The 18,267-nt window shown below is 37.6% G+C and overlaps 2 protein-coding genes across 4 annotated transcripts in view; one reads left to right on the forward strand and one right to left on the reverse strand.

The window, feature by feature from the left end:
• The window catches only part of CDCA2 (cell division cycle associated 2), a 110,727-nt gene extending 110,041 nt beyond the window's left edge, over positions 1-686 (reverse strand). For both annotated transcript variants that reach the window (XM_035269986.3, XM_078347203.1), the window contains exon 1: positions 1-686. The gene's annotated coding sequence lies outside the window, so the exon portion shown is untranslated.
• Positions 287-18,267, forward strand: part of KCTD9 (potassium channel tetramerization domain containing 9) — a 27,047-nt gene continuing 9,066 nt past the window's right edge. Inside the window, exons 1-7 of one of the 2 annotated variants that reach the window (XM_002756827.6) lie at positions 287-547; positions 8,653-8,774; positions 10,544-10,587; positions 14,444-14,540; positions 15,142-15,200; positions 15,391-15,519; positions 18,162-18,229. In XM_002756827.6, coding sequence (XP_002756873.1) covers positions 500-547; positions 8,653-8,774; positions 10,544-10,587; positions 14,444-14,540; positions 15,142-15,200; positions 15,391-15,519; positions 18,162-18,229 — 567 coding nt within the window. In that variant the 5' untranslated portion in view covers positions 287-499. Of the gene's footprint in view, positions 548-4,387; positions 4,639-8,652; positions 8,775-10,543; positions 10,588-14,443; positions 14,541-15,141; positions 15,201-15,390; positions 15,520-18,161; positions 18,230-18,267 lie in introns of those variants that run through there. The other variant, XM_054243730.2, reaches the window with a different exon arrangement.

Genomic DNA, 18,267 nt, shown 5'->3' on the forward strand with positions numbered 1-18,267 from the left:
CGTAGACCCCGCCTCCGTATGCAGATGAGCGCTACCTAGTCTTAAGTGTGCGCCTGCTCAGTAACGTTGGAGGACGCCGTCCGGCTCCAGGAGTGGCTCTGATTGGCTGATGTCCCTTCCCATCTACTAGCCTTCAGTGTCTCTTCCCTCCCTCCGTCCCGGCTCGGTTAGCCAGAGCCCTCACGATGCTGGGTGCTGGTTGGCTGGGCCCTGGCCGGTGACGCGAGTTGGTTGGTGCGGCTGAGTGTCAGTCTCGAAGAGGTGGGGGAAGGGCCCCAGGCAGACTGAGGAGCCTAGGGGCGGGGTGGGAAGGAGGACCGGCCGAGCCCTGGGTGTGGGACAGAGTGCGTGTGTGTGGTGTGTCCCCGAGGGCAGGAAGGTGGCGAAGGGAGGCGAATCCGAGTGGGTGGAGGGAGGGGAAGGGCGGGAAGAGAAAAAGGTGGGAGGAGGACTAGGTGGGAGGGTGGCGGCTCACTCAGGACCCAGCGGGGGCAGCGCGATGAGGCGGGTGACCCTGTTCCTGAACGGCAGCCCCAAGAACGGAAAGGTAACGGGGGCGTGAGAGGTTGCGGCGGGCTGTGGGTAGGGGCGAGGGCGGCCGGTGCGGACCCGGCTGGCGGGGCAGCAGTGAAGTTGGGCAGAGGGGCTGGGAGGTGGGCGTGCGCGGGCTGGGGTCGCCCGGGGACAGCGCGAGATCCCCGCGGCCTCCCCCCAACCCTCGGGACCCTGGTGCCCGAGCCCGCCCTTAAGCGCCTCAGCTGCCCGGGGGCCGGCGCGGGTCGGGCCGGGGGCTCCAGAGCTCCCGGATGCACGGTGCAGGGGGCGCGGGGACGGGGGGCGCGGGGAGGGCCGCGGTCACCTGGGCGCCCGGGCGGTCGCTCCTCTTCCCGCCTCTCCCCGAGACCCCGCTCCAGACGCAGGAGACTCGCCGGCTCCGGTGCTGAGTAATGATCTGCTCAGAAAGTGGCGGCGAGCACCAGAGCCTGTGGAGATGGGTCAGGGACAGAAGTAAACTGCTCGTGGATAAACAAAATCTTCTCCCATCCGAGGTCGAAGACAGGATTTTAAAAACGGGGTCATTTTCTTGTTGATTTTTGCCCTCCTCTCTGAGATGCCTCAAGCCCCCAAGCCCCGCCGCCGCCGAACTTCTCTGTACACGTTTTGTTATTTTGCCTTATTTTGATTCCTTAGAGGACGGGGACAGCAGACCCAAAAGGGATCGATTTGACAGTCGCCTTTGCTGTGTTAGGCCTTTGCGGAGGGTGTGGTGCTAAATGTTCTTCCAGCGCTGGAGCCAGCCAAAACGAATTCTCTTCCTTCCCAGCCTCTTGCCCCACCCATGAAAGTTGTTCTGCTACTTTGGGAAATTTTGACTGTTCAAGGCAGACATTTATTGCGTGGCTAAATGATACCCAGAAGTAACTCAGCCTTTACGAGTCTAAGGTAAAGGTAAATGGGCCTCGCTGTGTCAGTTGCCGAAGTACTCTGCTGCCTGCACATTCGGGAAACATTGTAAATTCTTAAACAGTGAAATTGTCTAGTGGTATTAAAAATGGCTTTCCAATTATGCTTCAGTGTAAACATGCTCTGAAAATTCGAATCAGAGTGTGGTTTGTTGACTATAATTTTATGTTCTTCTGGTCTTAGAGATTTAATACTCTTGTAAAAACAGAATTGGTATAAATTTGAGTTCTTGAGTTATGAATGCTACCTCAAAAATATGTTTCACGAAGTTTACATTTATGATCACTATTGACTTTTTCTAAACCTGTAGTTAGCTACTACTATCTAAAACTTATGTTGTTACTCTAAGAGTCTAAGAAAGATTTAGTATATCCAAAACTAGTAATATTTCTCAAAAACAAACTTCCGATTGACCTTTTTAATGCAATGTGTTTGCTATGTTACTCGCTGAATCAACCAGCAAGTAAGGTATTTAGACTCAGTCATAAATATTTATGCTCTAAATCTCCCAAATCCACTGAATTTAGTTGTCAAAAATTAACTGGGTTGGTCTTTCCATATTGTTGTTCACAGGAATTTTTTTTTAAAGCTATTTAGTTTTGACTTCATTAGGTTCTTAGATCTAAATTTTATTTACTTTAAAAATATTCTGCTAGAGATCTCAGAAGATTGGGGAAAATGCATCTCAAATAATTAAATATAAATTTGTTGATGTTACAAGGATCATAAAACTCCCAACTGGAGAGTACTGGATTAAAAAGAAACAAAGTTGTGATCTTCACTATTCAACTGACAGCATACTCGAAGCCAACCTTGGCAGTGTTTTCACTCGTTTCAGTTGATTAAAAAATGTTGTAATTACTCTTATTTGACAAAAGAGCTGCATAATACGTAACAGCTTGCATTTTTATATATAAAGTGACTAATTGGATTGGCATGATCATGACATGAATGTTCATTAAGAACACGCTGGGGAAAAGTGCTACTCAAATAGAATAATTTGATTTCACATCCACCAGTTGGAATATCTATACCACTTACTTTATCTCCTTTACCTAGCTTCTGCTTTTGTTGCCTGGTTATAAGAATAATTTCTGTTTTTTCAAATAAGTTTCCCTCTCATAGCTTGTTTAGTGGTTATCAGACTGGGGCTACAAAGCCTGGGGAAGGGCATGGAGAGGCACAGAATTCTCCCAGGGTGCTGTGTTACATGCTCACCACGAATTTTCTGTATGTTGAAAAAAATGTAACTACTGAATGTATTTGGTATTGTAGAGAGGGCTATGCATTCTCTGAACAGTGGTTTCCAGAGAACAGACGGTATCCAAGACGATTTATTGGACGTTAGGAAGAAATATACCTTTTGTTTATTGTCTTACACTTAAAAATATAAAATAATATGGAAACTTGATTTTTTAGATCTAGAAAGAAACATGTACCTCCAGTCACTGAACATGTCAGCTGGCCTCAGGTCTCCTGTGTGAAAAGGTTAATAGTGGCTTCTTCACTGATTGGTTGTCACTGACATTGTGATAATGGAAACTTACAACTGCCACATTAAGATTTATATCTTGTTTAGGCCAGGTGTGATGGCTCATGCCTGTAATCCCAGCACTTTGGGAGGCTAAGGCAGGCGAATCACCTGAGGTCAGGAGTTTGAGCCTGACCAACATGGAGAAACTAAAAATACAAAATCAGCTGGGCGTGGTGGTGCATGCCTGTAATCCCAGCTACTTGGGAGGCTGAGGCAAGAGAATCCTTGAACCCAGAAAGCAGAGGTTGCAGTGAGCCAAGATCCTGCCATTGCACTTCCAAGTTGGGCAATAAGAGCAAAACTCCTACTCAAAAAAAAACCAGATTTATATCCAGTTTTAACTGAATTAACCCTCACCAAAATGCCAAGTGATAAGTGATCTTAAATGATTACTTCAAAGAAGCTGCAGTTTGAAGACAATATTAATTATGCAAGCAGAAGTAAACAATGAGGAAATGTCAGGAGCTGCCACTTATCCTAGTATGTATAAACCATGAGACTAAAAAAAGATTGGATCTCTTTGGAACTGAGAAGTTCAAACTGTGCTGAGTTTTAAAGAAGACTATTTGAAGTCCTGTTTATTAATTGCTATTAATAATCAGCCTCTCCCTAAGTGTGTGTTGTTCTTTGAAATATTAGCCATTGACAGGATGAGTCACCCTAGTTAGCAAGATATTTGGAAATATTCTCTAGGACATGAAGACAAAGGGCTTCAGATTTTTTTCTTTTCTGATTTGTTTGTTTTTTACTTTTAATGTTTAAATTCAATCCTGTATTTGCCAGAATTTCACCAAATTTAATGATAAATATTTAGGAGATTCTTGCTGGTTGATTCATAGTCTGAATCACTGAAAAGTCCTCATCATTTGAGAAAATATGTACTTTCTGACGGTGGAATATAGCTTATAAATATATAAATATACAGATGTTTGAGCACTTGCCCAAAAGTGTGTTACCAGTGGGATGTGTAGTTAGGAACTTTTGAAGGCCAGAGTGCTAAACACTGGAATCTTTCAATTTTGAGGATTTTTTTGTTATTTTTAAAAAATACTCCAAAAGAGTTATGTTGCACCTATCACCCTTTTTTAATCTGCCTCAACATTTTCATTTTTCTTTTTTAATAGTCCCTATAAGAGTTGTCATTAAGGAAATTGAAATGGGGACTTGCACCTCTGAATGCAGTGTGACTTCTAAGCAGCTTAATGTCAGTGCAAAGTTTCTATACATCTTGAATACAGAATTTTTTTTTACTTCATAATATTGAAGGATGAGCTGTGCAAGTGATATGCCTTTTGTATACTATATTCATTCATTCATTCAGTGAACACTTAATAAATGCCATCTGAGTACGTGGCATCATGCCAAGCATGGCAAACATAGTGGGGTAGGAAATATCTTCATTCTGTACCATGTTTGCATTCTTGGTCCAAGAAATAACTTTTCTTCACGTTTTGGTATTAGGTCAGAAACATGTTGTTGAGGGCAGGCACAGTGGCTCATGCCTGTAATCCCAGCACTTTGAGAGGCTGAGGCAGGTTGCTTGCGTTCAGGAGTTCAAGACCAGCCTGGGCAACATAGTGAGGTCCCATCTCTAAAACAATAACAACAACAAAGAATGAAAAAGAAATATGTTGCTGATAGTAAGTATCCAGGTTTGAATTCATTACGTTGTTAGAGTTGGAGAAAGGTGAAAATTTATGTACAACTCTGCCTCTGAAGTCTAAACATTAATAAGAGCCTAGTGAAGGCCCAGTTTTTAAGCTTGAACATTTCCTAAGGTATTTTATACATAGGAAAGACTACAGTATACATAAACTTTGAAAGGAACATAATGTAACAAATATCTGTAAATCTGCAAGAAGTATCATGTTATCAATAACATAATGTGTTCATTCTGCCTCTCCCATAAAGGCAGCCATTGTCAGAGTTTTGTTTTTCTCTTTGCTGTGTGTGTGTGTGTGTGTGTGTGTGTGTGTGTGTGTGTGTTTAAATCAGTAGTTTTGTCACATACATATGCATAACTAAATTGCATTTCTTTTGGAGACAGAGTCTCTTTCTGTTGCCCAGGCTGGAGTGCAGTGGCACAGTCTTGGCTCACTGTAACCTCTGCCTCCTGGGTTCAAGTGATTCTCCTGCCTCAGCCTCTTGAGTAGCTGGGATTACAGGCATCCGCCACCATGCCTGGCTAATTTTTGTATTTTTAGTAGAGATGGGGTTTCACTCTGTTGGTCAGGCTGGTCATGAACTCCTGACCTTATGATCTGCCCACCTTGGCCTCCCAAAGTGCTGGGATTATAGGCGTGAGCTACTGTGCCCGGCCACTATAACATTTTTTAAAAATCAGCTTTGGGAAATACTGTATCTCAAATTGGTATGATACTGTATATAGTTTTTTGTGGAGACAGTGTCTTCCTATATTGCCAAGGCTGGTCTCAAACTCCTGGGCTCAAGCAGTTCTTCTTCCTCAGTCTCCCAAGGTGCTGGGACTATAGGCATGAGCCACCATGCTAGACCAGAACTTGCTTTTCTCATTCAGTATAATTCTGTTCCAACCATAATCTCTACATAGTGGTAATTTATTCATTTTTACTGCTTTGTTAAAGTACATGCTTACAAATACTACCATGATATTCCTGTCAGTAGATGTTAGGTCTGCTCCATACACATTTATACCACATATTTTGTTTACCCTAATGACAAACATTAGGCTGTTTATTTTCTTTATATTTTGTTGTTAAATTAACAATGCTGTCATGAATGTTTCTGTATATGTATCCTGGTGCACAGCAGCAAGCATTTTCCTAGGGAAGTAGTTCTCAAACTTGAGCGTGCAGCAGAGTCACTAGGAGGACTTGAGAAAACTGCTGGACTCCATCCCCAAAGGTTAATATTCAGTAGGTCTGGGTTGGGGTAGGAATGTGCGTTTTTAATTTGCAGGTGAAATTTCCAGGTTGGTTCAGATGCTGCAGGTAACGGGATCACACATTGAGAACCACCACTCCAAAGTATAGACACATAGTTGTAATTACTGGGTGTTAAAATACGTAACTATTCAATTTTGCAAAATAATGTCAGATTGTTTTTCAAAGTCATTGCAGTGATTTGGATTCGCATCAGCATTGCATAAACCTTCCCCACTGGTACACATCCACTCCAACATTTGGTGTTGTCAGAATTTTTCATTTTAAATATTTTCATTTTTTACCTTAGAGTTAATTATGTCATCTTTTAAAGAATAAGATCATGTAAATATTTAAAATGTATTTGACTAAAAGTATACATAGAGAAAATTGAGTTCTACATTTAGATATTAATTATGATTAGGGCTTTGGTTGGGTAAATCAGCCTGCATAAATTCAACAAGTATTTATTGTGTATTATGTAATAAATCTTGTGGGAATAGAAGAAAAAATATTTTACATATATGTGCAGGTTTTAATTTTCAAATTTAAATGTAATATATTTTAATAATATAGGTTACAATTTGAAAATGTTGCTTAAAGGCAAATTAAAACTAGCCAATTCAACTAGGCATGGTGTACCATGTCCTTTCCCAACTCAAAGATAGCTTTCATTTGTCATGGGATCTGAAGTTTAAAAAGAATTGACTCTGAACAGTAGTATAATACAGTCATCATTAATAGACATGCTTCTCAATTTACTCTGTAAAATGCTTCCATTCTTAGTGCCTAAGTTATTAAAGTAGATAATCACAGTGACTTAGAGGCATCCGGTCCACATGGCAGAAGTAACACATACAAAGCAAATGACCTCTGTAAGCACTATCATTTTATGATTTCTTTGGCTCAGTAGGAGTAGAAAAAAAAACTTAGTATGCTAACTGGAGCTTAAGTCCATGATATACAAGATTTTCATTGTTCCTCTTTCTCAACAGAGTTGTTATATAAAGAAGAGTACATGTGCCAGTCTGTTTGAAACTTTCTCAGTAACTTAATCATCTTTTCCACATGTATGACAAATTTATGTTGATATGTGTATTTTAAAATCTGGTTTCTAATTAGTTTAAAATACGGAGATTTTAAATATTTGAATATTAGTATCGCAACATAACTCCTTTTTATTTGTTTGGTATTGTTAGTATGCTTGAATGATTAGTTGGAAAACAAATTAAGAATAGACACTTGGGTTGTGCTTTATTTTTTCTAATGAACTTAGTTCTGCTTAAATTTTTCTTGCCTTCAATGCTTTGCAAAATGCCCCAGCACTCTTCTGGCTTTCATCCTTCTGATCTGAGAGAAAAAAGTTGGAATCTGAGTACTCTGCTTTTGAAAAACTGCACACTCCTATGTTACTGAGCGGCTTTTTCCACGTCCTCTGTTCACTTTATTTATTTAACTAGAAACTGTCTGCTGTGTTCCAGTCACTGGTGGACAGAGGACCAGCCTTAGTGCTCACTTCATATGGCATCATGACATAATCTAGGGACATCCACAAGCTCGCTGATTATGCTTCATGTTTAGCTCTTCACCTGCTTTTTTCCTTTTTTGTGTGTGTTTGTAGCTTTTTTTAAGACAGAGTCTCGCTCTGTTACATAGGCTGGAGTACAGTGGTGCAACCTTGGCTCACTGCAACCTCTGCCTCCCTGGTTCAAGCAATTCTCATGCCTCAGCCTCTGGAGTATCTAGTCATGTGCCACCATACCCGGCTGATTTTTGTATTTTAGTAAAGATGGGGTTTCTCCATGTTGGCCTGGCTGGTCTCAAACTCCTGGCCTTAAGTGGTCTGCCCGTCTCAGCCTCACAAAGTGCTGGGATTACAGGCATGAGCTACTGTGCCCCACCCTCATCTACTTTTTATTCCTAACTTTCTGAGGTCATAACTGGTAATGATGCAACTATACAACTCAGCCACTGGGAACCCATAGTTTCATTTAGGACCAGGGCACAAAATTCATTTATATATAGAGATTCTCAGCTCCCTGCTTAAACAGTTGCATTTGTCTTGTGCATATATCAGACTACTTGATTCCAAGCAGGACAGATCAGTTCACTGTCACCCAGGTGTGTGTTCTGTTTGTAATGTTAGATGCTAAAATCTGGCTTAGTAAAGAATTAAATAAATGAGGTGGGAAGTTACCTTTTCTTTGATAGTTGATGTAGTTAATGGTATGATAAATGGCACCAGAGCACTCTTATTCTAAGGATGAATTTATTTATTAAATAAATAATAAAAGGGCAACATAATAGGGACTTATTAGGTCTCAGGCACTTTGCTAAGCTCTTATGTCTGAACGCAACTCATAATAACCTTCTGAGGTAGGTGCTACTCATTTCTGGTTGAAGCAACAGAAGCATAAATAGATTGACTCAAGTTGACAGCTAGAAAGTGTCAGACTCTAGATTGAAGTATAGGTTATCTTACTTCAGAACTGGAGCACTGTTTAACTCACCTTAGGATTGTAGATTGTTTTCGGTCAGAGATGATTTCTTATGTCTAGTTTAGAAGTCTGCAGTATTAGGCACGAAGTGAATCAATGAGTCATAGAAGATAAGGGGGCACTGTTAAGAACCTCTTGAAGTCTCCTTTTATATGATAACCTGATTTTCTAGTCCTGTTCTAATATGATGGTTTGTAACTTGTGGGGGATAAAATTTATTAAATAAGTTGTTCATATTCATCTGGTGTGTTTACAGGTGGTTGCTGTATATGGAACTTTATCTGATTTGCTTTCTGTGGCCAGCAGTAAACTCGGCATAAAAGCCACCAGTGTGTATAATGGGAAAGGTGGACTGATTGATGATATTGCTTTGATCAGGTAACCTTCACCTTTTTATAAGCTGTCAACAGTGTACCTCAACTTCTAGGTGCTATGCTGTTTCCCTTAAGTAGTAATTTAATCACTGTTAAGAATACCAGATTTTGGCTAGTGATGACCTAGAAGTTGCTCATCATTTGGGCTTAAGATGACTGATTAGATAGAAAACCCTTAGTACATTTCAGTATACTGATAGTGTTTCTGCATAGTTCATATATGGCTATGAGGAAATTTCTTCTCTGTGGTACTAGAGAAGGATCTAATAAGATATGCAGTTTTTAACTTAAAAATCTAATTCATCTCTTCACTTTTATAGGCATCTGCTTATTAATCATTTCTTAAGAATGCTTTGCATTTTATAAACATTACAGAGGCCAGATTTTGTGAAAACTTTATAAATATGATAGAATTGTAAGTAGAGATAGCACCAGTGATCCACCATAATTTAGGCTTATTTGTTTGTTCTTTAAATTTCCCAGGCAGATTTATCTCTTAAAAAAAAGTGTGTAGTTTACCTTACTTCATCTTCACAAGGCCAGAGAATTTTGGAGCAGAAAGACGCTTAACAAAGAAGATGGTAAAATGAACACAAATTAAGCATTGACTAAACCAGTTACGTTATAATCGCTTTGTCTGAGTTGTACCATTTAATTTGCAAAACATGAGTTTTTTTATTGATGTGAAGATAATGATGCTCTAACTTACAGCAGTAATATACTAAGTTTATCTCCATATAAATCTAGATCAAAATGGCCTTTCAGTATAATAATACTGCTTTTGAAGTTGGTTCTAGACCCCTCATTTTACAGATGAGGAAACTGATTACTTGTGAAATTGGGAGACTTACCTAGGTCATACAGCTAGTTGGGTTTTATTAATGAAAAGAAAACAGATTTTTATTCCAAACTGAAAAAGTTAACTGCCATGGTGAACAGGTAGGAAATATTATACACTACATTTTAAATCCAAATAAATTAGGATAGTTTTTCAATAGGTATCTCCCAGCTTCTTTCAGTTTATAAAGAAAGCTGAGTCACATTGTTGAATGATGATCTGCATCAATCTTTCTCCTTAAGAAACACAAACTCTGTCTCTTAGAAAAATTCAGCGTGTCCTAGGAGTCCTATAGGAAATAAAAATTTCTACAGTGGAAGGTCATAACTGAAGCCTTCTGAGCTATAAAATACCGGTTTATTTGTTTTTGGTTCACAATACAGTATCTGGTGTAATTGCTTGGGGAAGAGGATGTATACTGATTGTCCAGAACTGTGGGTTATGTGGAACCATTTACATTTGTGTGTGTGGTAGATGTGTGGTGGGTAAACACTGATAGCACAGTTACTTCCAGTTATATTTTTCCTAGATTTAATATGACAGTTTATTTCATCTCCAAAGCACACAACAGCTAATGATTTAGGGGTAAAAAATTTAAAGAAAAAAGAGTTGGCTGTGGCTTTAATCTATCTTTTGAGCATAATTATTCATTCTCAGTTGATAAGAAAGCTGAACTCCCATAATTTGTGTAGTGGGATTTTTTCCTCCCATTTCAAAAGTACTTTCATGTGCAAGATCTTATTTTTTAATTTAAATTCAAAGACAGTTAAGTTCAGAGGGTTAAACAAAGCATTGGAAACTTAGCTTCTTTGCAGTCTGGATTGATAGCAAAACCTATCTTCTATGTAATTCTAAGGAACAGTTTCTATAAACAACAGATAACTAATGTGAGTTTTAGATTTTGATGGTGGCTTTTCAAATTTTGATTTCCCCAGGGATGATGATGTTTTGTTTGTGTGTGAAGGAGAGCCATTTATTGGTAAGTGACTTCCTTAAAAGCCAGTTTTATCTGCCAAAATAATAATTAAAAAAAAGGATGGAATGGCAGTTATTTTAAATGAGGCCCTTAAGCTTAAACTTTAAAAATGATCTGATGGCTGTATTCAGATCTTCACAATCTTTGTTTCTGCACTGGATATGTGTTACATGTTAAAGTAAATTTTTTCCTATATGATCATATTTTAGTATAGATGCCTTGTCTTTTACATGGCTTTAAAGTGCTCTCGAGGTGTATGTATTCATTAACTTTAACATGGTAAAGTAGTTTTGATTTTAGAAATAATTGTTTTGTTTCAAAATTTTTTCTCTGCTAGTAAATGTCAAAATTTTTCTAAGTGTTATATCATGTATTTGTGAGTAAATACTGCTTGCATAAGTAGTGTTTAACAATATTTCACAGTGATCAAATCAGTCAAAAAATGATACCAACCATATACACACAGGTGTGCACATACACTATCCTTTGATTTGGAAAAAAGCTTATAGTTTTATATCTTAAAAGGCATAAAGTAAGATAAAGTATTTGATTTCTTTCGCTCCCTACAGTCAACACTGAATATTTAAGTATTTTTAAAGCATCATACTAATTGCATTTGGTGAGTGGAAGTAGTTTTCAGGATTGTTGCACAGGCAGTTGCCAACTTAGAAGTGCAAACTCTTGTCTGTCTCTACCTTAAAACTGTGAGCAAGAACTTCTCATCTTCTTTTATCCATTGGCCTAACAGTGATTGGCAGGCAGTGGTCTTTTTTTGTTTTTTTGAGACAGAGTTTTGCTCTTGTTACCCAGGCTGGAGTGCAATGGCGCAATCTCAGCTCACCGCAACCTCCGCCTCTTGGGTTCAGGCAATTCTCCTGCCTCAGCCTCCTGAGTAGCTGGAATTACAGGCACACGCCACCGTGCCCAGCTAGTTTTTTGTATTTTTAGTAGAGACAGGGTTTCACCATGTTGACCAGGATGGTCTTGATCTCTTGACCTCGTGATCCACCCGCCTCGACCTCCCAAAATGCTGGAATTACACGCGTGAGCCACTGCGCCCCGCCGGCAGTGGTGTCTTAATTGGTCCACTGCATACAAACAGAATAAAAAGTGATCAATTAAGATTTTAGTTTATTGTTATTAACTCATGGATTTTAAAATATTTGTTATGTTTTCATCCTCTGCATTTATTGATGTTCAGATTATTTTAACTTTTGGCCACTGGAAATCTCTTCACAGCAACCCTGTTGGATTTTGTGGCTTGCTTATTATCTGGAATAAAAGGTGCTCATCTTAACCTTTTCCTGTCCCAGACCTGGATCAACATTTTTCCAACAATCCTTGATTTCTTTTAGTGGGAAGTGTCATTCTAAGACAAATCTGGGTGCTGGCGAGGCTCTTTGCTATTGGATCCATCATTGTCGCTATGCCTTTGGTGGACAGAATTGAAAATATGTAGGTAGAGATAAAATTTATATATAATATATATTATAGGTTATAAAGTTTATATGCCATATATAACAGAATATGGATACTAATACTTAAAGTTTATATTTAGGAATATAAGGGTTTTACTTACTCTCTTTTATCTTACATCTGTGTCTCCTTTCTTATCAATAATCCTGACTTTCAGGGACATAGGTACTAATAGACTTATAAAGTCACATACTCATTTACTTTGCCCCTCACAGAACACACCTTAAAGTGTCAGAGTAACAAACCTAATGATTACTAAAAAGTTAAATGTTTTTCATATGCTAAATCCTTTCTCCCCTTACTTAAAAATAAGTGTGTTGTTTCTGCATTGTCAGAACATATAGCCATTGCATATTACACGTCTCCCTTAATACCCTCATTTAATTTTACTTCAAGTGTACACTTACCTCCAGTCCTTTTGTTATGTTGCTGGGGGTTATCTGAAACTTGTTCTCTAGTAGATTTCTCTCCAAGAAACTATGAGAATAATATTCTCTGACATCTTCCAATGGCAAGATACCATTGCCATCCGTCATCTTTATATAATTTTGATATAACAGTATATGTCAAAGCTTATCTAATTATAAACTTTAGTATGTGTAGTTTATGTTAATTATATCTCAGCAAAGCTATTGAAAAATCCTTGGTTCATATTATTTTTCTTTGAATGTCTTAAATTTGTTACTGCATTTTATTCTGCTTTGAAGTGTTGGTCTCAAAAAATCTGATCTTTTTTATGTGATTATTTTCCATAGATCACCCAAAGGATATTTTTCTTTCTTTAAAGTACATTAATTTTAGTAGAATATTTCTTGGTGTTCTGAGTTGTTTCGCATTGATTTTCTTAGTATGTGATGGATCCTTTCAATATATAGTTTCAAGTGTATATATTTTTAAATTTTCAGTGACGTTTTCTTGAAGTTTACATATTTTTTTGTTCACTTTGATTTGTTTTCCTTCTTTCAGCACTTTATTGTATGTATGGTGGATCTTTTACACTTGTTTTTTACATTTGAAACTTTTACCTTTCTTTTTATTTTTTATTTTATTTAATTTATTTTTTTGAGACAGGGCCTCACTTCATCACCTGGGCTGTGGTGCAGTGACGTGATCTTGGCTCACTATAGCTTCAAACTCCTGGGCTCAAGTGATTCTCCTGCCTCACGCCCCACAAGCAGCTGGGACTACAGATGTGTGCCACCATGCCCAGCTATTTTTTTTGCATTTTTTGTAGAGATGAGGTTTTGCCATGTTGCCCAGGCTGGTCTCGAACTCCTGAGCTCAAGTAATCCCCCTGCCTCAGCCTCCCAAAGGATTACAGGCATGAGCCACCGTGTCTGGCCATTTCCTTTTAATTTTTCAAGCTATTCTCTTTTTTACCTTTCCTTTCCCTTAAGTCATTGTCTATTATGTTTAATCACTCTTGTATTTCTTTTGCTTTAATCTTTGTTTTTAAAATGGTTTTTCATTTATTTCTAATTCTCTCCTGAGTTCTTACTATTCATTTCTGAATTTTTAAATTTTGGTTTATATTGTTATTTTATACGTTGTATAAACTTCTTTTAGCATGTTTTGGAATATTAGATTATAATTTTTATCTATTTTGTGGGTATTTCTGGAATGTTTTCATTATCTGTAAGGACATTATTATTTTAACACCTTTGTATGACATTTGATCAATCCCTTTGTATTGCTTATTTTTATGTGACATTAGTTTTTCTTAACTTGAAAAGAGGGCTGACTTAGGGCAGTTTTTCTAATTTCATGGCTTTAGAGTTCCCTTTTCTGTTGTTTTTGGGAAGTGTTAAAAAATATAGAACTCATTTTCTGATATATTCTGGTCTTTTAGACCTCTTAACTTTCGTCTGGACTCTTTTTTTTTGGTCTCTGTTGTCTTTGTTGCATTTGACTTGGATTATTTTCCCAGCATCTTATTGGTATGGAACTTTGTCCTAAGAAGGGAGTTTCAGCCATGTGGTTTTGAGAGTTTATTTTTAGCCTTATGAGATCTTATTGCAAACTACTTGCATCACCCATGTTTGGGGTAATCTCAATCTGCTGTTCTCAGCTAGACTTACTAAGCAATGAAGTCAGTATCCATGGATGGCTTTGACATTCGTGGATTCATCATATACTCTGTTGCTTCTCTCTGCTTTTTCTTTCACAGGCGCTGAAAGCATGCTGCTCTTATAGCTGTTGGTATTGGTGGGACTACCTTATCACCTAGTGTTGTTTTAGATGCAGTCTATGGGTTTGGGTATTGCTGTCCTAGTAGCTCTGGTATGCTTTTATTATGTGTGTATTCAGTTTAAAAAATTATGCCATTGCCATCTTCCCAGAATCCTCAAGCTTAATATTTTTATTTTCTACATATCATCTCCAGATCCTCAGACAGATTCTAAGCCACCTGAAGGATTGTCAGGATTCCACACAGATTGGCTAACATTAAATGTTGGAGGGCGGTACTTCACAACTACACGGTAGGTGTGTGTGTGTGTGTGTGTAAGACAATGCAGAAGGAACACTGTGCACCATTTGTTCTTCAATTTGCTGATTTCCTTAAAGTATATTCAGATGCTGCTTAAATATACTATGTGATCTGAAGCCATTTTTTATAACTTTTTTTGAAGAAAAAAGTAAAAACATGGTTCATTCCAGAGAAGGCATAAAAGGCATCACTTCAGTGTTTTAGAACATGCTTTTCAGATGTTGAGTAATAAACACACAATAAAAGGAAAAACACTACTGAAATTTGTAGAGACTACAACTGCTTTTGTTAAAGGGCAGAAAAATACAAGTTTGGCAGATCAAGAATATTATTATGTAGTAGCTTGCTAACAAGATAGACAAGTAATTAAATCAAAGGAAAATAAAACAATATTTAAATCAAAGGAAGTACCCAATTAGAAGGGATCTGATAAATGGCAACTTACTGCACGTTTTTGTTCCCCAGCGTTACTCCTACCAGGTTGTAGCATGCATCTTTTTGAGAGAGCAGCTGGGATCGAGTATACTCTTGACTTAAATATGTTTGTTTATAAAGACAAATGGAGAAATCAATTTTTTTCCCTGAATTCTTAGGAGCACTTTAGTGAATAAAGAACCTGACAGTATGCTGGCCCACATGTTTAAGGACAAAGGTGAGTGTAACACACAGTTTTCACATTCTGCGTTACCTGTTTTGTATCTGTACTGACTTTATAACTTCTAACCTAATAATCTTAGTTTTAAGAGTAAAAACTTACTGGTATATTAAGCAAATTATTCCTCATACATTTCTGACTTTATTTTTTGTTTATGGGGGACTTTCTTTATTATATGGTAACACAGGTGTCTGGGGAAATAAGCAAGATCATAGAGGAGCTTTCCTAATTGACCGAAGTCCTGAGTACTTTGAACCTATTTTGAACTACTTGCGTCATGGACAGCTAATTGTAAATGATGGCATTAACTTACTGGGTGAGTTTATGAAGACTTCCAATATAATTATCTAACTACTCACATTTTTGTAAATTTAAGATTTTAATTTTGTTTCAGTCAGTATATTTCCATAATTTTTTTTTCTATTTTTTAAACTAAATGTTTTCACATGTATATGAGTGTATATAGGTGTAGAAATAGATTTAGCACAGGTAGTCCTTCAGGTAGGTAGTCTTTGTACATATGGATAAATATCTAAGCCATACACTTCAACTTTATATTCTAAATTGCTTTAGATTCTATCACAAGTGACTTGAAAGGATTTTGTTGTCTCCTTTTTTAAGAATTGAATTGTGAATGTAACTTGGCTCCAAGTTATGGTTATTCTCCACATTATGTGAGAACTAGAGTAGTCAAGAGGGGAAATCATGCTTTGCAATGATAAATCTGGATTCGAGTCTTGACTCTACAACTTGCTAACTTGGGGAAACTAACTGGGGGAAAATTTCTCTGAGTCATATTGGAAAAATGAATGTTAAAAGCACTCTGGTCCCTAACAACATCACAAGATTTTTGTGAAGGTTCATAGAGGGGATGTAGACAAAGCCCCTATCAAACACTGGTTGCACATTTGGAAGCAAACAGGCCTCCAAGTGACTGAAGTTGATCTGATACTAGTACTTGAGGAATGGTAGGCAGTTGGCAATCTTGAAGTTACACGCCTGCCAGCTTCAGCAGATCACTGCCATGTCGGAACATGGACAGATGCAGAGTGCCAGAACCTTGGTTTTTAAAGAAAACCTGGGTATCTAAAATTTTATGTGAAATATTTTTATTTTGAAAACATGACATGCTGAACACATCAGAATCAGCCTGAGGACTACTAGCTTACAGTTTCTGTAGTGAAATACAAAGTACCCACTAACTTTTAGTGTTGCTGTATCAAACTTTATATTTTCTTTAAAATATACCTATTGCCAAAAAAAGAAATGACACTATTTGACCCTTTTGGCTAGTTCTATAACTTTATAGCTAAATTCTGGTTGCTTTCTATTTCTCCCATTTTAGTTTTTCCTCAAATTATTGATAGCATTTTATCTTGAACTTATCTAGAAAATAATGTTAGAAATATATATATCCATGCTGTGTCACACATCTGCAAACCAAGCTATTACCAAGATTTGCTAGTTTTTTCTTTTTCATGTTTTATTTGTTCTTTTATTTGTTCAAGTGTTCAAAAAGCAGAGTTCTCTGCTGGATCCATTTTATAAAGAATTGTTTTTAGTTAGTACAGTTTCCATCCAAACTCTACATTGCCTACAGGTTGCCTCAAGTAATTATATGGTTTAAAACAATGTACAGTAATTTCACAACACCAAAAGGTAGTGAGTAGCAGAGCTAGCATCCAGATTTTACTTGTGCTAATAGTAAAATATACTAAATATTTCTTCCTTTCTTTTATCTGCTGTTCTTCATGTGTGTCTTTTTTATTTCTTTTCTTTTCTTTTTTTTGAGTCGGAGTCTCACTCTGTCACCTAGACTGGAGTGCGGGGGTGTGATCTCAGCTCACTGCAACCTTTGCCGCCTGGGTTCAAGTGATTCTCCTGCCTCAGCCTCCCTTGTAGCTGGGATTACAGGCATGCACCACCATGCCCAGCTAATATTTGTATTTTTTTTAGTGGAGATGGGGTTTCACTATGTTGGCTGGGCTGGTCTCGAGGTATCCTGATCTCAAGTTATCTGCCCGCCTCAGCCTCTGAAAGTGCTGGGATTTCAGGTGTGAGCCACAGTACCCGGCCGGTCTTTGGTATTTATAAGGCTTCTCTGGAAGTTTTAAAGGTTTAATTCTAAACCTAGAATTAGAAACATATTAGATCTTAGCAAATTGAGAGCGTGGCCCACAAGAACCTTTTTTATAATATGTTGGTTTCCACCAGGGATATTTATCTTAGCGTGCCGGCCCCTTCAGGAAGAATCCAAAGATTATGCCACTCTGACTGGACTGGATTCCTCCTGAAGGGGAAATCTGGACTGTGTATGCCAAAGTGGCAACCTGATGCTATACCTTGGATGACTTTTGTTTTGCAATTGGATTATTGACCATAGAGTTTGGTTTCCATGGAAAAGATTGTATTATTCTTCCCAAATAACTGTGGTTTTCTGTATCTAGTTACCCTTATTAGCTTGTAAGTGTTTGAAGGGAGGGATTATGTCTGATACTTTCTTTGTAATTCCAGAGTTCTAAGTAGTTTTTTACCAGGTAGACAGCCAACTGAATGATTGAGGTTTTCTCATTTGAAAGATAATGGAACCCAAATGTATTCCCATACATTCTGATGTTTATTAACAGATTAGAATAAGTAAAAATAGGAAGTCATTTAAAGGATGTACTTTTTTTTTTACCAAGTTAAAGTAAATGATAGATAAAACCCTTTTTATACTTACAAATATTTTTAAATTTTATTCTGCTGTAAGAAAGATTTCTGAATTATACTTTTGACATTTTTGTGAAGCCATCATTTTCTGATTCAGTATGTAAAAGATACTTGTGGCAAACCTGTTCAGATCTAAAACGTCAATTAAATGTTAAGATTATGTGAAATAATCGTATTTTATTACTTTCACAATGAATATAATACATTCACTAAATTAGTGTTTCAGAATCATTTTTGTTGTGATAGGTGTGTTAGAAGAAGCAAGATTTTTTGGTATTGACTCATTGATTGAACACCTAGAAGTGGCAATAAAGGTAAGCCTGGTTTTACATTAGCCACTTATTAAATTTAT

Source organism: Callithrix jacchus, chromosome 13 (genome assembly GCF_049354715.1).
Source record: "Callithrix jacchus isolate 240 chromosome 13, calJac240_pri, whole genome shotgun sequence".
In the NCBI taxonomy this organism is placed as follows: Eukaryota; Metazoa; Chordata; class Mammalia; order Primates; family Cebidae; genus Callithrix; species Callithrix jacchus.